Raw genomic sequence first — 26,297 nt, 5'->3', positions numbered from 1 at the left:
GTATGAGAAGGGCCACTAAGTTTGTGGAGAAGTATTACGACAAAAAAATGAGCAATACGTGGTAAAGAGAGGAACTAGGGTGAGAATCCCTCGAAGCACGAAGGAAGGAAAACTAAAGCTATTAGGCACGCAACACTTGATTTCACTTGTGATACATACGAAATCAATAAAGCCCCTCATTATATCGGCTTTATACTTTTATCGGGTATAATTTGGGTAAAATAAGGGAAGTATACAGCAGCACCAGTAGATTCAGGGACTCTTTCTTTCCTTGCGCGAATCACGATCACAATAAAAACAAAATCAACCAACGAATAATCCACGGCTGAAGAACCTAGCTACGAACCACTAAATTGAACGCATTCGTTTAGTTACTGAAAACTGGTGATCTAACAATCCTTGCCACACGTTTCCAGGGTGACCTGGAGGGTACGGTGTAGACGTAAGTGTAGAAATATAACGTACTACTTATAATGCGTGTTCACATTTTTGATACGTATATTCTTAATGCTTTAATTTTTACGCAAGTTATTTTACCCATATAAATATTGTTCATGACTCACCGTACTTCTCGAATATCCAAAAGAGGTCGTATTGGAAATAAAACATATTTATTAAGCTAGGTGTCATTTTCCCAAATATGATGTGGCGTATTTTTGATTGATGCAGAGCCTTTTGGAGCTTCTTTAAATTCAGAAGTACGGTAAGTGCATAAGTTCCCTTTTCCTATAGTTAAAAAATACAAATACATACGTATTTCGTATTATTTCTTCATAACCTTTGTGTCATTGGTAATCGAGTGTTCTGACGCCCACGGCAAAACCCAGGGGAAATCAATTGAGCTGACAGAATTTTATTCTGACAACAGTCTAACCCTTTGGTCTCTGAATTATTTATCACGAAACCACACATATCCGTTTATGGTAGAAAGAGATTAACGTTTTTAGTTTAAACTACACAATCTCTCATCTCTTTAAAAGACCTTTTCACTTTAATGTGCATTCTGAGGTTAAGTCACCATGCTAGCCACTTTGAATTAATAGTTGGTGTAGCTTATTATTCCGAAACGAAATAAATATGTTCTAAGTAAGATTTATTGAAAAATTTCAGTAATATTCAAATTCGAAACAGTTGAATTTTCCCATTGTGAATAATTTCAAAGAAGTCAGAGCAGAGGTGGATAACGTTTTACAAATTCTGAATAGTTCACAGTAGGAAACATACAATGCAGGGCACATTACATGATCACATTAAGAAATATTGATGTAAATGTTATTTTAAGTTTAAAATTTCAAAAAAACCGCGCACCTTTCTTCATGAATCCTTGCTTGTTTATTGATAATGTACCGCTACTTTTACCAAGTTCTGAATTTTACGAGAATTGATGTTTGTTTTTTTTTGTTTCGTCGGAAATGTATGAATTTATGGAGCATTGGTCATCCCGACGTCCGTTTTTTTGCATTTCCACCACCACCGCCTTATTTCCACCTTCCCTTACTTCACACCACAACTTACCATTCTAAATCTTCAGCGTTCTTCAAATAGGAAGATCAATATCATCCTTCATCATCACGCTTCCACGTACTTCAATATTGCACCGAACTCGTTTTTTCCTCCGTCATCTCCCGGACGCCCCCCTCCGAAATAGAATCCTTGACTCCTTCACCCCTCTTCTCCTCGCCTTCAGTCTCGATTGCGACCTCCACCTCACTTACTTCTCCACCCTCCTTATCTTCGGCGACCTCTCCCTTCTTCTCTTCCGTCTCTACTTCCTCCTCCTTCTCCTCTTTCCCCGGCTCCTTCTTCTCCGTTTCCACCTCTTCACCACCCTCGTACAACCCCTTGGCCAAGTAATAGCCATCGCCGCAGCCGTACAGGCGGTTCAGCTTGGCAAGGTCGATCATGCTGTATCGGACTCTCTGGCCGATTTGCGCCCCAGCTTGGAGCGGCACTATGGTTGGGCTACCATCACGGGAGAAAGCCGCCGCGCGGTAGTGCATGACACTTCCGTAGTCATAAGGCATCCCCTCGTACTGACTTTCGATGGGCGACCGAGCCAGGAAATTTCCTGTCCTCCCTGGGAAAACGAGAGGTAAGCAGTGTCAAATCAATCCCCGGAGTATCGTGTTCATTTTTCGGGTATGTTGGAGGAATTAGAATGGGATCCCTAAATTCTCCAACAATTTAGACCCCGTATCTGTGAGTATGATTTTAGAAATAAGAATTGAAATTATAGGGGAAAATGTCAAGCAATTAAGTGTTGTATTAAACCAAAATAAGAGCAGTGCTATAAATATTTAAGAGTTTAAAGTTAACGTAATACTGACACCGGTATATTTTAAAAATTATAAAGATGCATAAGATAAGCATCAATGGTCCATTAATTTCCCATATTAGCAGCTACCTTAAATTACTTTCCGGCAACACAGTGAATTAAAACTTCCGACTACGCCATAATTCCCTGTTGAATTATAACTTTTAAGAATTTTTCATTCACAAAGGAAAAGGTAATCATCGCCTTTATTAATGAACAATATTGGCAAACTGACTACATCTTCAAAATACCTCATCAGCAACCGCAAGGGCGTGTGGCGGAGGGTGTTAGGTCTCCACCCGTAAACTAGAACAAAACCACATTCATGACCAAATCATGTTACCTCTGCACAAATATTAGTTTTTTCATGCCCTCGAAAAACCTTAGTCACACGAAAAAAAGTACTTACATGTAACAATATTAAATAACAGGATGCGTACATTAGAATCATGCAGTAGAACTATTAAAAAGATGGGTATATTAAATAAAAGAATAGCATGCAGAAATAAACATACAAGGTATCGACAAATATATACACTACCAATTTTAATTATCTCCGACATGATTACTGTCATGTCTATTATGATCTCTAATGGTTGGAGGAAAAAACGACATTTTCAATTTATCCGCTCTACAGTTAATCTCCCTGATTTTAAGTTGGTGATCTGATCTTCCATAGTAAGTGGGGGCTTGTAATATGTCCTTAATATTATCAGATAATTAACCTGCCTCAAATTTACGCAGTAAATTTAATCTGTATTTAAGCCTACGGTCAACCAGGCGCTGGGAAAATGAAATAATTGTTATATCTATGAAATTTCAAATTCAATTTATTTTGAACAAGCTAAAATGGTAAGCTTATTAATGAATACAATATTTAGAAATAGCTACATTTATAAATTCAAAATTATTCTCTTCAAACGAACGTAATTTACCAATCACGAGTACATTAAGAATTATTTTGAGTTAAACATAGGTATTGCTACCTATCGAAGATAAGTTTTAGATGGTTTCTAGCACAAATTGAGTAGCTTTAGCCGTGATATGGTGGAAGTCGAACATAATGAATAACTGATCGAAGCACTTTTCCACTTGATGATTTTTTTTTATTTTACGACCGGGTTTCGATATATTACATCATCATCGGGCCATCAGGCATTATTAGGATATATTACATCATCATCACCTGATGATGTAATTCGGGTGCATCTAAGCCATTGGCCAAGACGGATGGGGCCACGCGCGCTGCACCGCAATCGACGATGGCAAATATGATTAATGCGGATCGCCTCTTCTCCTTTGCGGGGTTAAAGAAAGTAGTTGATATCAACGGAATTAGTTGAGATAAGGGGGTAACTCCAATGGAGTAACTCCATGGACGTGTGATCGGTCCCTTGATTCAATCATCTTGATTGAGACTCGAATCCAGAACCTCTGTTTCCGAGTCCCGGACAAAGCGAATGATTGTATTTACTGCGAAATTTTTGCAAGTCAGAAGAATGTTAGGTAAATGGGGGTAGAGGAAGGAAGAAAATAGCGTTTCGAAGATAAATAGACCGTACAAAAAACTGAACAAGGCTATAAAAAAGGAATTTTACACGATAGGTAACATTGACCTCTGGATTGGCAGGTGAAAGCGTCACCCCGCCACCATAGACAAAAAGTTCCCATGCCGGGAATCGAACCCGGGCCTTCTGGGTGAAAGCCAGATATCCTAACCACTAGACCACATGGGACGCGTCTTAGTAAGCGATAGAAACGTTATAAAACATACCTTTGATAGGCAGCTATGCCTATGTTTAACTCAAAACAATTGTCAATTTAATGGTTTGATTTACGTTTGATTGATATATGTTTTTTGTTTGATCGAGGATATTTTTGAATTTATAAATGTAGCTCTGTGCCTCTGAAGTTGTTGTGCTCATTTATGAATTTATTATTTAATCTTATTCTGAAGAAATTGAATTTTGGAGTTACACATATATCATATATCTTTAATTTCCTCAGTACCTAGTCAATTTTCCAATATTTTTCGTTGAAATGCGTCATGGTTATTTTTCTCCTTAATACCGATATATTATAGAAAGTCAATAAATAAACAGGGAAATTAGAGAGTTGGAAACTCCATAAGAATGAAGTTCTTGATTTTTTTCCTTAATGTATAATTTTCAAATATTGGCTCCTGTATACGTACGATTATAATTTACAATGAATGGTTTCATGCCAACATCAAGGCGCGTAGCAGAATTTTTGTTTCCTGTTTACAGCCACTTAACTACCGCGAGGCGTTTGGGAATCGTTTCAAAACACTTTTTGTTATGCCTCAGCTAATTTGCTTGTTGAAATCGCTCATCACCTGCCTGAGGAGATTATTAACCAATCGTACCACATGGTCTCCCGACGATATAACACGCACGATGGTCAAGACAAAGAGAACTTAATCGTTTAAGTACTTTTAGAGCGACGTTTCACCACCCAATGCGTTTTTAAATCACATCGCCGACTTCTTTTTTCGTGACAACGACGATTGGTCCGCGAGACATTCTAGGAAGTCGTCTCATTTCAACGGAACGTGTTTGTTATCGGGCGCTCTCGACGCTCAAAAACCCGTCGTGAATTTCTCAATTTTGGAAATTGAGAAATCCACCCAAAAACATGGATATTTTGATCTCCTTTGCTCTTTACTATTACTCCGATCTTCTCCGTCCCCAGCAATAATGAAATTAGGAAAGAGAGGAAGTTTTTGTAAGAAATCTAAAGAAGGCAAATTAATCGGATGTAGAACACATTACAAGGCAATTGAATTTTCAAGGCTGACAGAAAGGAGAACGCTGGTAAAGAGAGGTTTGGAAGAGAGAATATTGGACGGAATGAAGACAGAGTGACAGAATGAGGCGTAAAATAATATTTTATTCAAATGAGTGATTTTAGGATATGTAGTGCCATAGTATTCCTCATGACCTTTTTTTTGTCCCTGACAAAATCACTTTTATTAAAAATAATTTTTCATATATATGTATATATATATATATATATATATCAATGCCGTAATATGACGTATCCTTAATTGGACCCCAGGCACTAATCATGTACCCCAAGTTTTGTTATAATGTTTTTCACGAATTAAAGTTTCTAGATAGTTTACACCTGATTTATCTTAACTTTAGTGCATCATGAGAGCTATCTAAATGAGTTTTATTCCACTTTTACGTGTCTTTACCCACACATTAGCCCACCGTCTTCAAAGTTGGGAGGTTCTGCATCATCAAAGCCCAATTATAATAAATACTAACACTAAAATAACTGTGATTAATTGGAGTCTTTGAAATATGAGAAAAAATATGCTCCGCCATGAGAAAGAATTCCGATATTATTCAATATCCTGCTAAAAATTGAGAGGAAAGTTTGCCCTTGCATCGTACAGTTTGCACATAAATGGCATGAATTGGGGTATTAACGCGAGAGGGTTCCATTATTTATTCGAACGAACATCGATTGTGAGGTGGGTGAGGTAGTACCGATTAAAGAAAGGCTAGGTAGTGGAAATTATTATTAATGCGATTGTTCGAAATGATCATGTGCGTGAATGATAACCTTAAAGTTCTTCTCTTTCGGAGTAGGGGAAGTTCGATATATGCACACATAAAAATCCGGAGTTCGGTATTTCAACGATCCCTTTAACTATGTTCCCCATACAAACCAATCGGGGAACGAGATGGTGCGGGGGTTAACGGTACGGCTTCCCACCCTGAGGGCTCGGGTTCAAATCCCGGCGGTGTTGAATATATTTCAGAGGTATCTCGATCCCTACTTGAGGTGCTTTGTGGAGGGCACTTTGAGTCCGTCGGATGGGACGTTAAGCTGCGGACTCCTTGGCGCCTTTCGTAAAGAGAGGAGGCTAATGCCGACGCCGGATTTCTCTCCACCCTTTATCCTTTCCTGTCCATCCCCTATGGCGCAAATGACCTCAGCTGTCGGTCGCCTCCTCTAAATACTACTACTACTACTACAAACCAATCATTGAGTACTCCTTTCGCTTGCTCCATACTCTTGCTACACTCTTGCATACTAACTCCTCTCTTCCTGAGCATTCTAATATTCCTCGTCTGTAGAGTCTCCTTTAGGAAATCTATATGTACTCACCCGTGACTTTCTCTGTGCTCCCCCTCCTTGCCACTCGATCTACCTTCCTCTCATAAATCTGTTTGGTGGATTCAACTATAATCTATTCTCTGAAAAAATGACCGAACTATCGTAGTACACATTTATGCAATACCATATCATCGCTGCATTAGAAGTCACAGCTCCAAATCTGGAGCAAGCGGAACAGTTAGCGTATCTCGGACGTGTTTTGGACCAAGATTTTCAAAAAAAGGGTGGATATCATAAGAAAAATTGCGTTAGGTGAGAAAGCTTTTGATAAATAAGAAGGAATTGGTAAGAGGGACGTTGAGTTAGAGGCGAAAGGAAGGGCCTGTTAAAACTTTGTTATGGAGCGAGGTGTTGTACTGCGAGGAAACGTGGTCGTTGAAGCAAGATAATAGAAGTAGATTGGAAGCCTTTGATATGTTCGGTGGAAAGGAGGATGGAAAAGATTATATAGAGAGAGAGGATAACAAACCAAATAGTGCTGGGGATTGTGTTGGAAGTGAGATACCTGTTTGGAGAACTACAAAGGAGGGAGGAAATATGGATGCAGAATATTTAAATTGGAGATGGGATGTTGAAGACTGTGATAGAGGCGAGAACGTTTGGCAAGTGAAGAAGGAGGAGGAAACGGGTAGACTTTTTTGAACGGAACGAAGGAAGGTCGGAAGAATGCTGAATTGAAGAAGAGTCTATCATGTGAAAAATTTGTGTCTTCTTACGCGAGACTGGGAAATGTAAGCGTACTCAATCTGCATTCATCCAAAACCTACCTTAAACGGTAGAAAACCATGTAATACAAGCTGATAATACTATTAAGCAACCATTTTAAGAAAAACTATAAAAACTTTGATTACTGGTGTTCATTGGAATTCATTGAGGACGTAATGTTTATTAAATGTTGGCCATCAAAATGAATCGATATTTCCTTGCCAATCCATTTTGATTAGAATGGTGAAGCAGTAAAATTCTTGTTCGTAGGCCTCAAATGGTGGCGTTGCAGACTAGAAAGTTGAGATCCTTTGACCTCTGTCTGGGATATTACGGATATAAAACGATCTAATATCCAAGCGGTGAGTTTTTCCAGCTACTAGAACCTCGTGGGTAACCGAATAGAGCGAAAGGGGGACGAGTTGATGTTTGAAACAATTAATATTACCACCCATAATATAAGTTGTTTGGGGACCGTTCAAAACTTTCTTTAAAATATTATGTTCGATTGACTGTTTAATTTATTTTCAATTACTAAATTAAGCTATTCTTTATGGAGTTGTTAATTATTGGACCGAGATGACTGATGAAGATAATTAGTGTTTTTTTTTATGTTTTAATTAATTTTATCATGCATCACCAAATTTTCATTATTCACCCATTCGTTTAGTAACTAGTCAGAATTTTAGCTTTGTTAGCGGATGAGGCGCCGGTTTTTCATTAGATGGCAAGGTTAGGTGTGAATCAACAAGATTCTAAAATACGCTATGAATTATTTGTTACAGTTTTTCATGCCGTATAGACTTTCAGATTTTTGGCACTATGCGTGCAGCCAAAGTAAGCGTAATCTCGCTCCATATAAATTTCAAATCAATTTGTTCTGTCGTACTTTTTTCAATTCTCAATTTGTTAAACCTACCACGTAACTTCCTCAGAATTCATAGCGGCATTTGCCTGTTCCCTGTCCTCGTTATTTTCACTGTCGCGGAGGGTTAGGGAATCGTTGTCAAATATTGGATGTGGAATGTTAGTAATTTAGCAACTCTCTTTTTTTAAGCGTCAATATTTGCTAAAAAAAAACCCAGCGTTTCATAAAAAGTGCAGGAGGTCTCTTTTACAGTGACTGAAGTTTCGGCAGTGATGCCAAACAATTGTTTTTTTAATTATTTTTTATGGCTGCGGGAAACATCCTAACAGTTCCGTTATTAATTTAATGACCCGCGGAAATTTTAAACGTTTCTGTGAGGCTTAGCTTTTGGTAAGTTCTGCCCTGACCTCTCTAAATCAACCATTGCATCGATGACCACGTTCTCATTTACCTTCGGTGTCACTTCTTCACGTTCTTACCTGGTCTAATATTCTGCCACATGATCTGCACATGACTGTCCCGGTCGGGTCGCGTGTGCTCGTGCCAGAATCCTAGGGCATGCAGGAACTCGTGTTGTATGGTGCCCCAAGAGCGACAGCCATGGGCCGAGAGGAACATGTCCGTCTTGATCCCATAGTAGCCCACCGGAGCGGCGCATCTGGAAGAGGACAGTTTTGCCGCATGAAAAATGGCCCATCCGAAATAGGGGAGGGTCCTTTACTAGTACTGCCGGATGTCCAATTTTTCGAAGAACTGGAGGGCATTTTTGAAATATCAGCAATCTAAAGAAAAATTTTATTTAAAAAGATAAGAGCAATGGACAATTACGCAACGTTTTCGTTTATTTTTTCAAATGTAAACGATATTGAATAAACCCTCCTCCGAAGTCAGCCCTCAAAAATTCGAGTAATTCCATCAATAAATTCTTCCTTCCCTCATCAGTCCCTTTTTCAATCTCTGCCTCTCCACTATCGACTTTGTCGATATAGATACTTAATTCCGAAGCAATGAAATGAAAAAAACCATAAAAAACGATTAAACACCAACAATTTTGCCACTTCAAAACCTGACGCCGGTCTTTAACGGAACGCTCCATTCCCTTTAAACTTTTCATCCGCCCCACCACTACTGTAATACTTTCGCTCTTCTAAAAGATATACAGCATTAAAAATCGGAAAAAATGACTCCCTAAAAACTTTGTCATCCAACAAAGTTAAGAAATCGGACAGTCTTATCTCTAAATACTACTTCCAACTTTCTACTACTTACTTGCTACTCCCACCTTTCCCGGTGGTCAAATAATCCTCCTATTGTGAAAATAAATTTTATTTATTATTCACCGTAATCCAGCGTTTTAAGGTTGTTTCTCCACCCATACAATACCCTCTTTCCAAGATTTGCTTTTAAGACTTCACTATCATGACGCAAATGTCCTTCCAATCCAATACTGTCTATTACAATAACTCTTCCTTTAGCCTCGTGTACTTTCTGATTCTCTTAACTTCATCCAAAATGCCTTTTCCTTCATCCTTCTACCTAAAATTTCCAGCATTTTCCCTTCTATCAGTCTTCAACCTTCCATTGTCTCTCAGTATCACTCGTCATACTTTCGAATTTCTCTCAACAATCTTCTCTCTTCTCCCATCATGCCTTTCTCCTTCCTTTCTAAAATTAACTTTTTCTCTCCCAAAAACCCATATAACCCACCGAATCTACTGACATTAAAACAAGTACTCCTTTACATTCAAAAGTCCTAGATACTTTAATAGCTGTCCTAAAATCCGTCCATTTGCTACTTATCTGGTAAATGGCACTTCTCACTCTGTATCCAACCAAGACATAAATTCTGCGTGTGACACCAAAAAACCCGAATAATTCTCCTTTTTGCGTAAATTTTCCCAGGTTGTACCACTGTTGAACTCAAAATGCTACGCCTAACCTTATCCGAATTTTACGATGGCAATGCTACTACGCAAGTGTAAACCCAGTGTCTCCAAAGAGATGTGATGATGAAATCAGAGCTGACGCCTAGTCACGCACGGCCTTATTGGTTAGGAAAATTCCTAAAATTTCGTTTTAAATAAAAAAAATCGAAGCAATGAATAACTGATTGCCACTGCTGAATCGAAAGCGTTGAAATGGAAGTCATTCTAATGAAGTGCAGCATTTCTTCTTTTGTTATCATGAATGAGTTCACCTATTGACAACTTATAGAATAATTCATTGAATACGCCAAAAAATGCTTTATGTCTTTTCATGTGATAAAATATGATTACGCCAGATGATGAACATTTTTTGTACACATTGACAGTTTTTGTTAGTTTAGTGGTTAGAACGTTGGAATACTGACCGAAAGGCTCGGGTTCAAATCCCATGTATGGCTCTCGGCACCCTTAGTTTCACGGGAACTGTGTGATTTTTTGGGTACCAGATCTTCTTCCGGGAAACCGCCGGAAGCTAAGGGAGAGGAACCTGTGGTACCCGTGCCCGTGTTTTCACACCCTTTTGACCTTAGTACTAGTTGAGTTCTACCCTCTTCTATCAAATTGACCTTCGGATTGATAGCTGTGGTTGTATTGGTAGTTTTCACTTCATTGTATGTTTTTTAGATGCCTGAACACAACCATAGCGTTTACTGCACTTCTGAAACAATCCAGTAACATCTTCACCCACCATTATCCTTACCTACTTCACTTTCTCAAATTTTCTATTCACCTTCCTGCAGGTTAAAATGTTTATTTTCTTTCTCTTCCCGGTGCACCCATTCATTCTCTCATACACCATTGCATCTCTTCAGTCTCTCTCCTATATCCAACTCCTCTGCTTCCTTGGCCAAAGCCCCCTCTAATTCCTTCCTTCGTTCTTCTAGCTCCCTTTATATGACTTCATATCTTCATTCACATCCATTGCCTCTTGTAAGAGATCTGAAATATAAACACGACCTTTTCTTCCGAAATCCAGGCTTCCGAAACAAACACTACACTACGTTCTCAAGCCTTAAAAAATCTCTTCTTTTCTTCTCTATTCAAGGGTCTCTGTTATCTGCTACATTCTATTTTCTGAACGACCTGATTAAAAGGAATTAGCAAAATGAGTTTATTTTTCATCACATCTAATGGTGAACTAAAAAACCATTGATTTCATTTTCTAATACCTTGGGCATTAAGGATGGTGGAGGAAGAGATAACGGGATAATGAGAAGATAATAACAGATAGCGTAGGATCTACACATCTACCCAACGCAAGTTAATTGGCATTCTTAATTGAATGTAAACCTTTTCAACTCTTTAGAAAGTACTAATAAAATTCTTTAAGAATGAGGACGCTGAATATTTCTTTTCCTGAACCACTCCCCAACCGGACAATGCCATGGCATGAAGTCGAAAGTTCTTAGGCATGAACAAGGCACAAGTATACGTCCCATCGAAGGAAAGAAACAAATTCACTGGCTGGGTTTTTGTTGTCGAGTGTATGAAAACCATATAAGTAACCACTGCCGTTAAACTAAATTAATACCAATAAATATTAACTGAATGTGCACAATATTTAACAATTATAATGACGAAGGTAACAAATATGAATTCAGCTCATGAATTCTTCCAGTTGAGTAAACTCCTTGACTTGATAATGACTCCTTCCAAATTTTCTCTTGATCTTTGGATGCTTTCACGTTCCTCCCAAACTACTTAAAGGTCTCCTGCACGGGGCAACATTTGTAGTGCGAGTATCTTGTCTTTATTTCACCGCAACTAAACTTTCCCCGAGCATCGGAATCCTTTGACCGGTTTAATTACTTCCCTTTCCGTGCCGATGAATCCCCTCATCCCCCCACTCACGACGAGCTATATTTACCCGCAGCTTTGTTACAACTAAGCCAAATAATTTAAGCTCGTCCTACCAGACGTCGCGCGAGGGACGCCAAACCGACTTTTGCTAATGGCTGAGCGTAAATTAAATCAGACGTTGCCGTGGACCCAGCGTTTAAATGACGATAAGCGTTTATTTGCAATAAGCGGTTTTTTATAGTTTTCCAACTAAGTTTCGTGGTGTTCAATTCAGGTTTTGTGACCTCGAGGGTTATTTGCTGTGCAATGCGTCCGCCGGCCAAAGGAAACAGTTAAGTTCCCGCCTCGGGCGTGGCTGTTCTGTAAACTTCGTTGATTGTGAGTGGGAGAACCCCACAAAAAGCGAACGTTAATCTTTCCCCCTGTCGACGCAGATGCCGGACAGAAAAAAATAATAGAATGGTTACCGCTATTCCAATAGCCAAAACAAACTTAATAGCTGTTGGTGTTTCTTTAAGCGATCTCAAAAAATATAACTGTTTTTCGAGCTGAGTTGGATATCTCGATAAATTTGAAAAAAAATGCGCATCGATTTCTGATAAAATAATTTCTACCGCCTCTCATTAATGCAGAGGGTATAGGTCTGTATAAATGCCTTGAGGGCAGTTTGTAAGTTCTTTGAATAATGCGAAAAATCACGATAGCTTGCAATCGATTCGCCAATATATACGCCCACATTTTCTACAGGTCCTAGAAATATACTGAGCCAATATTAGTTTAAAATGTACTTAGAAATAAAGTACTTAGAATTATATAAAATACAGAAAACATTTTACATTTAACTGAATACACCTTTAACTCTTGACATCAGTCGGCATTAGCCTATGTTTCGAGCCTATCTTGTATTATGAACTGGGTAGATTCAGACGTAACATTGCAGGAATGGTTCATATTGAACCCTAACGATGTCCTTGTAAAACGAAATTAAGATCGAGGAAGAATTTATCATTTATTAGTTGACTATAAAATATATGTGAAAATACTAAATGGCTTTATTTCAATGCAATTGCAAGGAGTTCGCGATTATTATTAGAAAATAAAATGAATTGAAATAATTCCGTTTTCTATTAAAAGTTAAACAAACTCGAGGCAAGATTTAGTTTTTTAATACCTCCCTTTTTATTTTTCCCGGGGCAACTATATCTAGCTTGTGATAAAATACCACGTCAGGAAATACACAGTGATCCTCAGTATTTTCAGGAGAGATATATGCATGTGTATCAATTAAACATATGCCTGTGCCGTGGATATGTGTCGTATGTTTTGGATGGCCATTGGTATAACCATCGGATATTTTGTGCAGTCTCGAAGAGATAAAAAGGTAGTTACTGTACATGTAACATATCAATAGTAGCGATTTTTATTAGGGGATGTGACTGACAACTGAGACCAACAGGGGCCACCAGGGACCACCAAGGACCATTAGAGATAGGTGGGTAATTTGTTGGTAGGTGTCAGATGTTCAGGGAATGGGAGAAGAAGGTTGGAGAGAAACCCAGCATTAGGCTAATCTTATAGCGAAAAGCACCAAGAGATCACATTGTTTCATATCCCAACTGACGGACGGCATATAGTGTTCCACCTGAAGCGCTCTCCTCACGGCACCCCAGGTAGGGATCGGGATACCAGTGGATCTTAAAAAGCTTATTCACCACCGGGATTGGAACTCGGACTCTGGGTGGCAAGTCAATACAACAGCAGCCACCCGACTCTCGAATGAAGCACATATTGCCAAATATAAATAACGGGAAATCAACGCCTTGGTTGTCCTTGCGTCTCTTTATAACATAATATAAAGGAGTAGGATAGGCGCGATGCATAGAATTGTTAAAAAATGAAGCTTGGGAAGATTTACGGCAAGTGATAGAAAAACCAAACTTTAAGAGAAAAAATGACCACAGTTTCAAAATAAAAATAAGAACGCTAGAAACAAATTAGAAAAAATACTCTTTTTTAAACAGATGTATTTTTGAATGGAACCAGCGGCCTTTGGAGGCTTGGTTGAGCCCTTTCCATCCAATTTTAGGAGTTTTAAGAATAAGTGTAAAGCAGCCACTGGGAGATAAACTTCATTTATCAGTGATTATTATACTATTTTACTTATTAAAATATTGTTTTTATGTTATGTGGACGGCGAGAGAAGTTTTATATTCAACATAAGTGAATGACTTGTTAACGGAGTGTGATTTTGAACGGTATATGAAACTGAAGAGTGCGTGATTATGGACGGTGTGCGGCGATGGACGGAGTGTTTCAGCTATGGTGTGAACCTAGCCCTTATGTTATGGTAAAGGTGTGGTTCGTAATCTTAAAGTGTCATTGTATATAAGAGCATTATGTCTCACATCTGTTCTTTTTGTGTATACATGTATGTACATTGTAAAAGTGACCGTGTGTATATTCGTAGACGTAACACGAAGATAGAGAAGTAATGATGTAATGCATTACTTCTCTATCTTCCGATGAAGACGGAGTAGAATTCCGTCGAAATTATCAAGAAATAACGTGTGAGTGTTCCTTTTTTTGTGTTTCTATTTTGTTTGTTACAGTGTAATGTACTATATATATATAATCGAGTGTGATGACTGTGACTATCACAAATGGCACGTACCCGTTCAAGTTCCTCACGAGCATGTATGCGCCCGACCCCGGACTTTCGACGAACCTTACGCATGTGACAGCTTGAAGGTCCGCAATAGCCGTACGGATTAAGTGCTTTTCAGTCTCGCTGAACTCATTGCTTAACTGGTAGTAAATCGTCCCACCCGGCCACAGCAAACTCCTGTCGGCGACAAGATTCTTCACATCACCGTATAGCTCCTGTTAAGAAACAAGAAGATTCTCGTGAAAGAAGCATATAAATTAGCCGTGTGAACACACTTTCTTACGCTTATAGAATAATCTTCAAGTGAAATGCGACATTAACTTTTAGACCTTGACTTTTACAGTACTCGAAAGGTTGAATTGGCGCCCATGGTCTTAGGTAATATCCAGACACTTCGGATCAAAGAAAGATCAACAAGGGTGCATTGTTAATATCTCCTTATTTCCGGCCTGAAAATATGCTGAAACTCTTGTTCCGTACGCCCTTAAATAAAACACAGCAATTTACGTTTGTTTATTTCGTATTTTAATTACTGCCCCTGTAAAAACAGCAAGAATTGGGACATTAGCTCTTCACGATGTTGTTGATGGCATAATAATTTTTAAAGGAAGTTTAAGGGTGCAAAAATTTAAATGAGGTCGAATTTCTGCCATCGTTAACACATAGCTAGATTTATAATGTTTTGATTAATAATTTCTATCAAAGTAATTGTTCATTCATCTGCTTATTAAATTTTACTATAAAAAGTAATTAATTTGGCTAATGAACTATAATCCTCAAATCTATTCTATAATATTACCGTAGCAGAAGCAGCTTTACAGGGTTATAGGCTGTGTCGAGTGAAATGGCTTTGTAATTAAACTAATAGCAGGTAAGGTAAATCACAGCGTATGATCCTACCACGTTATAGCACCAGCTGATGATGAAGGCTAAGTATGTAGTTGTAGTATTTCTTAGGGGAGGTGACCGAGAACTGAAGTCATTTGCGTCAATACGGATAGGTCATTAATTTTGGTAGGGATAGAGTGTTCAGAGAGTAGTAGAAGATGGAAGGGAAACCCGGCGTTGGCATTAGCCCACTCATAAAGAAAGCGACGAGGGCTCCACAATTTAACGTCACATCCGATGGACAGTGCACTCCTCTTTAAGTGCTCTCTACATAGCAACTCAAGTAGGGATCGGGATACCACTGAAAAAGTCCTGCCACCACCGGGATTCGAACTCGGAACCTCAAGTGGAGAGACGGTACATTAGACATTAGACACCATTAAAGATAAATTCCTTTGAAAAATTACCTTAAATAGTAAAGACGAGTTAATATTTTAAATTGCAGTTTTCGTTGATCAGTAAGAGTTTTCTCGGAATTTCACGGGGAGAATACTCGTGCTATCTGTCTCGTCCTTGTTTTGACGAACCTTAATGGAATCCTAGTCAGATGCGCAACTCTAGGGATCTCAAAAAAAAGTTTTTTCTAGCACAACTCGCTATACAGTAATTTTATAGCGAGAAATGGCGGATATAATAACAATATAGTGAATTGTATACCTGTAATTATGCTCCTTATGATGAAACTCTCCCTCCCTTAATTATCATGCTTCCCTAATGCCTAATGCATCAAAAATACCTGAAATGAAGCTGAAGCAGTAAGATCTGGCGCTTTCCCGGCGCTTCTGCTTCATTAAGTTTTTTCGTGTCTTTCATCGGGTCAGGGGTTCCATGATGACTCGAGCATCGCCCTCAGGGCAGATAACTGCCAACTCTGCATTTTGGCTGTCTTATGTATGTCTTATATATGTCAATGCAACAATTTCAGAGTGTAAAAATCATTCACCTTGACTGGGACTCGAACCCAGATCCCTCAATATGCGGTCGAGTGCTTTAGCCACTTGAGCTACCGAGGCGTCCCCTTAACTCTGAAATTTTAGGGCTTTTAAAGGAACTAGATGTTGTGATGAAATACCGTACAATGTCACATGCATTCGTAGTCGTGCGCGAGGCGCCACTGTCCACGAGGTTAAAGCCAACTTTAAACACTTATGGTGTTACTCTTATATATGTGGCCACGGGTCTGTATACTTAACTATTTAAACTGCATACTCGTTTAAATGTTCAGACGTTACCCTCACTAACAAGCGTGCTCTGCGTGAAGCATTTACGGGAATATGTGGACAAGCTGGCAAAAAATTAGAATTTGTGAGAAGAGCATTAGGGAAATGTGTCGACAAGGTTGAAGAATCAACAAGGTTGAAGAGCAATGATTAAATAAATAAATATTTAATATTTATTAGGATAAGGATAAAGATTTAATATTTCACGACCGTGGTTTCGATTCTGCGTATCATCATCAGGTCCCTAATGATGATGCGCAGTATCAAAACCATGATTGGGAAATATTAAATATTTTTGCGGAAGGGCTAAGTTTCTTTTTTTACTCTCATCATGAAGGAATTCCACAAAGCTAAACCTGAAACTGTTTCGTTTGAAGATCAATGTTACTTTTCACTAGTTTGGGTCTTATTTAGAGTATGCTCGTAGTATATGGGATCCTAATTAAGTTGAATTGATTGCCGAGTTAAATCGTGTGCAGAGTAGCTAGATTTGTTCAACTTTGTTTTCCTAAACTGAGTTGCAAATCAAGATTATTTGAGGAATTAGGTGGGGAATCACTCGCGGAGCAAAAGGTCAAATAACAGATTAAAGCTATGGTTTAAATTGGAAGCAGGTCTATTTGATGATAATGTTGAAAGTATATCATTAGCTCAAATGTAATACGGTAGGAAATGTCATGTTAATAAAATGAGAAGGAAAGACCCGAAGAACAAATAGATTTTAGATGTCATTTTTCTCACGAACGATAGAGAATAACAGTAATAATAAGTGACCGAACTAGGGGGAAAAATATTTTTTATTAATTATTTACAACTAGCCTAATATGTTGTCATTATTTCATCTAACCTTGGTTCATTGTACATTTTGTTACTAACATCTACCCTCTTGTGCTTAGATAATTCACTCAGAAACCGTAATGCATGTGACTAGGTATCGCGATCATCATTCTATGAATTATTTTACACACATATTATAATCAAACATTTAGAAAATTTTATTTTTTTATTTTTTATGCCTGGTGTTGAATCACCCCCTCTACGCACCCTGGCAGGGACTGGGCAATTGAGCAAAATGAGTTAAGATTTGTCACAACTCCCAGATTCAACTCGCCAGTCGTTCAAATGTCAAGAGCCGAGTTAAATTTTTCCCAAAACCGGATTCATTTGTAAACTTTGGGACATAGCCTTAAGTAAAAATTAGCACACGTAGCATTCAATTTAAAATGATAAAAGCAATCCCGAAGGCTTTCTAAGAGAGGCAAACTTTTTTTGATCAAGACAATGCACATTTCAATACATGAGGGATAATATTATCGGAAGGACCTTGTAAGGCGCCAAGATGATATCTCCTTCGAAAAATTCTCCCTCTTCTGCTTTTGGCTGTAAAGTATCCAGTGTCCCCACGTAAGGGCCCTGTGAGAGAGCTGGACTCCATGAGGAAAGGGCGCCGAAAACAACCGCACCTTGTGGTAGAAGGAGCGCCTGTGAAAGAAGCACAACAATGAACACTGATATACGTAGCATTTTGACCGAAAATCGTGTGGTTTGCTCACTTAAATAACACGAAGGGCCAACTGACACGAAATTAGATGATATGGAAGAGAGAAACAATCAGTGGAGGGAAATTTGAAATGAGGTGGGCGTTTGGGAACTTCGAAATAGTTATCAGATGGGCTGAGAGATGACGTAAGCGTCCATTCATCCCGACGAGCCGAAAGAAAGAACGTGCTTGAAAATTACATCTCTTATAATCTCTTATCTCTCATATAGTACACAAATGGAAGTATTCCGTGCGCTGATTGAGCAACTTGAAGTGGGGATTTCCTTTGAGAGAATAATGAAACCCGGTAATTCAGATGGAGAAGAATTTAAATTTAGATGAAGTTCGTATTTAATAAGGGAAACTTGGGTTTTTTAGATTCGCCTTTCATGCGCCTACTTGAAAATTTAATATCGAGTTTTTTTGATATGAAATAATAATCAGATGTAATCACTTCTTTGATTCTGCATTTTTTAAACTATGGGGAATGTTGTATTAGTCATATGGCGTCGAACGATTTTTTGGAAAAGTAGTGCAAAAATAAAGCATTTTAAGGCTTTAAAATATAATTTACTCCACTATTTCACCAAAAAAATATTCATGAGGCATCAATTCCAGTTTACCTAGCAGATAACGGACTTCAGAATCTAAAACGAAACATTTACACCGGTGTGGAGGTAACTTTGTTTTGAGCCTCGCGCATTTTCGATATCGGGAGTGTTTTTTCACGAAAGGCCTATGAAGGCATACGAATTGTGCAACTAAGTAAAGCGGTCTACTAGTTAAGCTCCTGTCCTGGTCGATAGCGGTTAGGAAGAAAACTGCCTAAGTGGAAATTGAACAATGTCTTACTATCGATTAATGATATGGTACCTGAAGGGAAGAAAGGAATATACGAGGTTTGTAATCAATTATTTGAATGTATTATTTCATTGCACGTGATCATTCTTAGTTGTCAGTTGGTTTCTGGCATTTGATTGATTATCAGTTAAAGTGAGTAGCTCGTGAGAATTTAATTCTACTGGGTCCAAGTATTCTGCTTTTTAAGATTCGGATATGCTGCGCTGTTATACTGTGTAATGTTTATTCCTGTTATTACTTGTTGCACCTTACAGGATTGGATATGAGGCAGCTTCTAAACACTTCTGCGAAGACGACTTAAAAGTCGACTGTAAGGGGAAGGTGTATGTCATAACAGGTACGATAATGAGTTGTTTGGCTTTGATAATGAGTTGTCATGGGTTATGTAACTGAAATGTTGAAGATAACCTGACTGGTATTAAACACGTTTTAATCCGATTGTAAGAGGATTACTTGTTCTGGAGTGATTCATCATAAATATCAATTGGCATTGCTACAGTTTTCCTTAGGTGTCAAACTTGTCATTCAGTTTCCATATTTCTGTATGCTGTTCAAGTTCAAATCTGAATGTTTTTAAGTTTCAGCCTGAGGTAATTTAGAAAGTTATATTTTATCCTACTGGTAGTTCATTGCCTGTAATCAGAAACGTGCCGTTTTAACTGACAGAGAATAGCAATGTTATATTACAGCAGTGGCAAAACTTGAGTTAATTCTTAAAAAATGTTCGCTACCCAACCGGATACTGAGTCCTTCAGTCCATGTCCACCCAGCAGTCGCCATCTACTTTTTATTGTCTGACACGCAATGAACGATATGTTGATAGATGATTGGACCATCCTTTCGTGATTCCAAATGTCAGATGTTTAGTGCTGATCTTAATGTATTGATTTTCTCATTAATAAACCGGCACCACAATCTGAAATAGTCGAGAGGTATTTTTTGCTGATTTAATTGAAATTTATGCATGAATTACTCCACGAATTGTATAAAATATAATTAGCAAGAAGTTTATTCAACCAGAGAGGATGATTTTAGCCGATTAATTAGCGTTTTTTGGGTGATACTCTGGCGTTTTAGGGGTATTCATTGTAGCTTAGTGGGCAGTGTGTTCATCAACTGACATAAAGTTATGGGTTGAAATCTCAGGTGATACTTTGAATGACCCCATGAAAATATCCTATCATTGTGATTTTCTGGTGACGAGAACTTTTTGGGAAAAATCTTCTTCTTATAAGAAGAGATATCATATAATAATTAATATTGTCCCATGTTTATTTTCATCAACTTTACAATTGCAGTGGATTTTATAATTTATAAAAATCCTTGGAATGTAATGTAAAAGTGTGTGCTAGATATTGGGACGTTTCAATTGCTATTTTGATTGATACTCTCTCATATTTTTGTTAATTTATTTTTACATCTGTATTATTAGTTCATTTCCTACAGTTCTTGTAAAATTAAGTGCTAGCCTTTGGACAGACTTTAAGTTGAATATCTTGATATTTCCAGGGGCCAACAGTGGTATTGGAAAATGTGTAGCCTTAGATGTAGCCAAAAGAGGTGGTTGTGTTCATATGGTATGCAGAAATCCACAATATGCAGAAACTGCTAAAAATGAGATTGTTGAAGCCTCTGGTAGCAAGGTGTGACTTTGGATAATAATTGTAGTCTTAATACAATTTTTATAGCTCTTAATGATATTCTGTTTTCCTATTATAATATGTATGTATATATCCTCTTTTCTTCACAGGATGTATATATCCACATCTTAGATCTTTCAGTTCCCAGAGATGTTGTAAAATTTGCAAATGAGTTCCAGGAGACCGTTAATAGTTGTGATGTATTGGTGAGGGCAAATGGAAAAAAGTTGTTTGCATGACGTTGTTATTTGCTGTTCTTTCTTTTATATTTGTGGTCGATCAAGACTTTAATTGCCATTTCCCTACTGTAGGTAAATAATGCAGGCTGCATGCTTCATGAAAAACAAGTTGACGGTGATGGCCTCGAGAAAAACTTTGCCACAAACTCTTTGGGGACCCATATCCTCACCAAGAAACTAATGCCACTCTTGAAAAAGTAGGTATGCCAGTTGAAAAATCAAAGGTTTTTGCAGTTCCTATAAACAAATATTCCTGCGGAAAAAAGTCTCATAATTGTATAAATTTCTTTTTGTGTATTTGAATATGTTGGAATTATTGTAGGATTATTTTGATAGAATGGAAACTGTGGCAACAACTACCATAAAATATTAATGACAAAGTTGTCATCTATTACTAATTTATTAGATTAAATTATTCAAGGCTATATTCCTGCCCTTGGATGTATTATTTTATTATTTATGCCCAAATTATTAAATTATTATGTGAGTAAAGTTAATTTGTATTGTAGCCAATGGGTAAACGTAAATCAAACTGCAAAAGTTGTATAGAATCTGAAGGAGTGGCCATCAAAAAATAATATGCCAAAGCCAATAGCGTTCAATAAGTTTTGTTGATCCTTTTTAGTATAAAGATCTATAGTAGTCCGTTGATATAAATGTGCTTTTGGAAGCAGGTGTTGTTTAGCCTAATTGGACTTAAGTTGATGTAGTAAGATGATACAACTGCACATTATAGTGATAATCAATAATTGTTGGCTGATTCTAATATTTAATATTGCATTCCGTTTTGAGAGATGATAATGCAGTGGGTTAGTAATATACAGTAAGATTTCAGTTTTTAGTTCATTATTATAAATCTTTAATGAGGAGTGTTTGCATTCTTTTTAATTCATGCATTCCATTGCACAAGTGTCATTATGACATTTGAGGTAAGAACCAAACCAATATTATTTTAGTGGTGGGAATTTATTTCGTATGTACACCTGAAAGTTTAAAATATCACTCCGGGAGAAAATGGCTAGGCTAGCAATATTTTAGTGTTGTCCACAATTGTATTATAGTTTCTAGAATATTGATTTTAATGTTTCTAGGCTATTCCACTTTATCGTGGGACAGTGTATACTTGAGATCAGTTTTTACCCATGCTCGAATTTAGATGATAGAGCTGTCTTAATTACAGTAGATTTAATAAAGTAATAATATATCAATGTAGCTTGTACCCATCTATAACATACATTAACTGGTAGATTAATAATAATATATATTAATCCTAATGTTGATAATTCCTTTTAACTTTAATTGTCAGTTTTTGCTCTTCTATAACAATCTGCACTACAAAACTGGCTGGGCTGTTTATTGATTTGGGCCTTGGTGGCCATATATCTTGTTCATATTTCACATATTTCTGTTCTCATTGGAATCCATAGAATTGAGGAACTGATTTTTAGATTTGCCTGTCTAGCATTATTATTGTTACAAGAATGTTAGGCTATATGATTATCATTTCATATTAAAATAATTGGCGAACAATTCAGGATGAAATGTTTAATGCTCTCCTGTATTTTTGCAGAACAGACAAATCGCGTGTTGTGACGGTGACATCTGGGGGAATGCTCCTGCAAAAACTGTCCCATGAGGATATACAGTTGGAGAAAATGGTGCCATTTGATGGGACAACTGCCTATTCTCAGCAAAAACGTCAACAGGTATTTTTAGATCTCTTCTTCTTCTTTGAGTTTTTAATAATAACAACCGAGATTTGCAAAAATTATTAATACTTATGGCATTCAAAATTTGATACAATCGTATGGTTCCTTATTGGTCCATATGTTGAATGAAAATACATTCTTATCTTCTACTGAGAAGTGTTCATTATTTGCTCATGGACGTAAATTATTGCGAGATTTGGTGTCCAGCTTGGTGTGGTAGAAGTAATCCACAATAGAAAGGATGATAGCATTTTGCTATCAAGTATCAAGTGAGTTGAATTGTATTGTGCATTTTAATGTACAATACACTTCAATGCCCAACATTAATTGTACCTAAACATAGTTTCAAGAGTCAAAATTCATCGTTCTTTAAAACTGTTTATTTTATGGAAAAGTGCTTAAATCCCAATAGTTTACAAATCTATAGGCATGGGATTATAAGTTTCAATTTAGCTTAACTATGACGTTACATATGGACAGCCTTTTTCCACTTTTTTTACATATTTCTAATTCCAAAATTATTGGCTAGACAAAATTCGGTGAATAAATCACCTCTTGGAGATTGTTGAATGCACTATAAATACATGATACACATTTGGATTTTGAGTGCATTGGAAATGAGGATGCTGACTTCCTTAATGGATAAATGGTGGTTTTTTATTTCTGTTCAGCTCCAATGATATTGAATTATTAATCCCTATAGGCTTGACTCTCATACTCCATTTTGTAGGTAACCATGACTGAAATGTATGCAAAGGAATATCCGGAAGTACACTTCTCAGTAATGCATCCTGGTTGGGCTGATACCCCTGCTGTGCGCAGTGCAATGCCTAGCTTCTATGAAAAGATGAAGGACACTTTACGTACACCTGAGCAGGGAGCTGACACTGCCCTATGGCTTGCCATCTCTGATAAAGCCCTGCAACATCCCAGCGGACTCTTTTTCCAAGGTTTGTACTGGTGTAAACTGGTCTCTTTAAGAGTTTTATTGAGTGTAAGTAACCATAGCCTTAACAAAAATAGTAGGAGTAGTCTTAACAAAAATAATTGAATTAGTTACATCATTAATATATGCAACATTTAAAATTAAAACAGTGAATGGGTTAATTGATATGAAAGCATGAAATAATTTTGAAGTGGTGATGTTGGTTACTGGATATGAACGGAGGCTATTCAGTTAATTAATTGACTTGCCATCTTACTTGAATTTTGTAATTTCCATGGAGACTTTGGCTTAGCTATTGTGGTATTGTACTACAGATACTCTTTGGTAGAGCTGTTTAAGATTAGCTAAGCCATCAGCCTCCTTAAAACATTTCAATTTTATGGTATGATAAAGATTCTTAGTGTTAAGAACTGGATAATGTACATATTGATGAAATACATCCTCTACATTTACTACTGTTCAACTTTCTTATTCAGCACAGAATTATTTTTCAATCAGGGGTAATTTATTTACTAAGCAATCTATCCAGTTCAAAGTGAAGTGGTATGTAAACACATGAAGAAAAGCCTTTTTTCCAGGCATGAAAATACCTTTAATAGAGAAATTAAAGTAAAAATTTTAGGAAATAAATATTAACCTTGAAATATTCAATGCTCATTGAACTTGCATTTAAAGCAAATAGGGAGTTTTGTACTTAGGAGTATTTGACTTATTGACAGAACTGAAACAAAATATCAATTTTTTCTCCTCATAATGTTCTGTCATTGTTTTTTTTATGTTCAGTCATTTAACCTCCAGGAATTGTTGTTCAACTGGACAATGTTCCTTCATCTGGGAGCTTTGTTAAAAGAATCTAGTTTGTAATGAAAAATTTTAAGACTTGAATTTTAGTTGCTATAGTATTGGTAATCAGTTGTCAGAGTTGAAATTCTAATTAGTGTTTACAATTTTGGAAAGTTCATAAGTCAACAACCTGGCACATGACATCACTATCTTCCAAAGTTTTCACCTTCAAAGAAAATTATTGCCCTGCCAGACAACTTGCTCTGCCAACCCATGATTTTCCCATTTGATTGACTGTTCATTTACATCTTAATTGCCAAAGAAGTTAGGTTGGTTGCTTATGTACTACCTAACTAGCTTAAGTTTGAATTCTGGAAGTGATAGAATTTTCCAGTGATATTCAGATTCCTGCTCAGGTGCTACTTGGAGAGGACTTCAACTAGAGTATGTTTATCTGTTAGATTGGATGTTAAACCGTGGACTGGTTAATACTTTTCATGATGAAGAATAGGATAAACCCATGGCTGGTTTTTTTTCTCCACCCTTCACAATTAATCATTCAAATCAACCACCCTGAATGACCTTAGATATCGGTTGCCTCCCCTAATTACTACTAATTTGCTGAAGCTCCTGCTGTTAAGTCCAAACTATTGAATATCATACAAAATGGTTGTTGCTTATTAAAATAAAATAGAATTAATCTGCAGACAACTAAATTGTAGGGTAAAACTAATGCAGTATGGTAAAGTACAGCAGGTAGAGCCATGGCTGTTGGCCTTAAGGTTCTGGTTATAATATGTTTGTGTTTGCATTGTCATAGGCTGACAGTATTTATAAACTTTTTATATTCCATAGCTGTGGACAAAGCCATAAGTTATTTTCCACCACACACTTATTTGAATAATTGGTAGGGAAATCATGTTTTTACTAGATCAATGGTATTTTCATGTTGGGGATTAATACATTTTTTCTTGTTAGATCGTGCTCCTGTCTCCATCCACCTACCCCTTGCTTGGACAAGATCAACTGATGCAGAGAAAGAAATCTTCATGAATCAGATGAATGAATTGATGAAGAAATTTGATGATTCCCACACCTAAAATGCTATCCTATCTTCACTAATTCTTTTTAAAATTAAAAAAAAGCTGCTGAGGCACATGTAAAGGTGGTGGATGTAACTTTTTATAAAAAATGTACAATTCTGTCAATATTTTTATGTCTCATGTATGTGTATGCTGTTGATAATCAAATGTATACATTTACTAGAGATATTTTGTGATATATATTGCATTATTTATTTGTCATTGTGTATTAAATGGCAAATTCTATTGAAAAGATGCATTTTTGTTGTTGCTTAATAGTTCTTTGGACCAAACCATTTACATTACCTAAACCAATTACTTGCAGCCATTGATCATCTGTTAATAATTTTATTTTAGTCTCATTTCGAAAGCTTAAGCTTGGATATGGAAAATGATTAGGCTCTGAGCTATTGTCAACTAAAGCAAAATTTAGTTTTGTCACGTAGGAAGTGGGTAAAGTTATGTTGGTTTTAGCCTTCAACATCTATGAAATTGCTCATAATCTTGGCTTGGTTCATCATATATGGAGCAGTCTTTAGAGTTCGTCACGATTGCTTTTTGCCTTTCTTTGGGTAACTAGTTCGTACTTGCTACTTTTTCCAACATGTGATATGTATCAATTGGTGTTAATGCAAGAATTTGCATTACAGAAGAATAATCAACCATTGGCATTTCAAAACTCCAAATCTAGCAAACTGTTATAGTGTGTGTGGATGGTGCTTTGCGAAACAATCACAAGTGCTGTGCATCGATGTTGTATTTGAATGACCATCCTCATCCTTATATTGTAGCAGTGCCTGATAATAGCCTTCAACAAGGACATGAGCCGTGATGTAGGGCTTCCTAATTATATTGGTGAAGGTTTGTTTTGTAATCTTATGCTGGAATATAGTCTCAATC

At 37.1% G+C, this 26,297-nt stretch overlaps 2 protein-coding genes and 1 non-coding gene across 3 annotated transcripts; 1 reads left to right on the top strand and 2 right to left on the bottom strand.

Moving 5' to 3' along the window:
- Positions 1–1,586: 1,586 nt before the first annotated feature.
- On the bottom strand, positions 1,587–13,611 carry LOC139701100 (zinc metalloproteinase nas-6-like). The gene is made up of 3 exons (XM_071599675.1): positions 13,424–13,611; positions 8,519–8,697; positions 1,587–2,077 (listed from the first exon to the last, which is right to left on the bottom strand). Exons 1-3 carry the CDS (start codon positions 13,609–13,611, stop codon positions 1,587–1,589), a joined length of 858 nt encoding a protein of 285 aa, XP_071455776.1.
- TRNAE-UUC (transfer RNA glutamic acid (anticodon UUC)) lies at positions 3,979–4,050 on the bottom strand. Its single transcript has one exon. It is a non-coding gene; the product is annotated as a tRNA-Glu (tRNA).
- A 5,258-nt stretch (positions 13,612–18,869) lies between the features above and the next one.
- LOC139700827 (dehydrogenase/reductase SDR family member 12-like) lies at positions 18,870–25,601 on the top strand. The gene is made up of 8 exons (XM_071599254.1): positions 18,870–19,036; positions 19,253–19,335; positions 20,508–20,641; positions 20,749–20,844; positions 20,950–21,074; positions 22,448–22,583; positions 23,317–23,536; positions 25,294–25,601. Exons 1-8 carry the CDS (start codon positions 18,981–18,983, stop codon positions 25,413–25,415), a joined length of 972 nt encoding a protein of 323 aa, XP_071455355.1. The 5' UTR covers positions 18,870–18,980; the 3' UTR covers positions 25,416–25,601.
- The last annotated feature ends 696 nt before the right edge of the window (positions 25,602–26,297 follow it).

This window comes from Hetaerina americana, unplaced genomic scaffold (genome assembly GCF_022747635.1).
Source record: "Hetaerina americana unplaced genomic scaffold, ioHetAmer1.1.p SCAF_11, whole genome shotgun sequence".
NCBI lineage: Eukaryota > Metazoa > Arthropoda > Insecta > Odonata > Calopterygidae > Hetaerina > Hetaerina americana.
The sequence above is the reverse complement of the archived record's forward strand: the minus strand, read 5'-3'. Positions and strand labels throughout refer to the sequence as shown.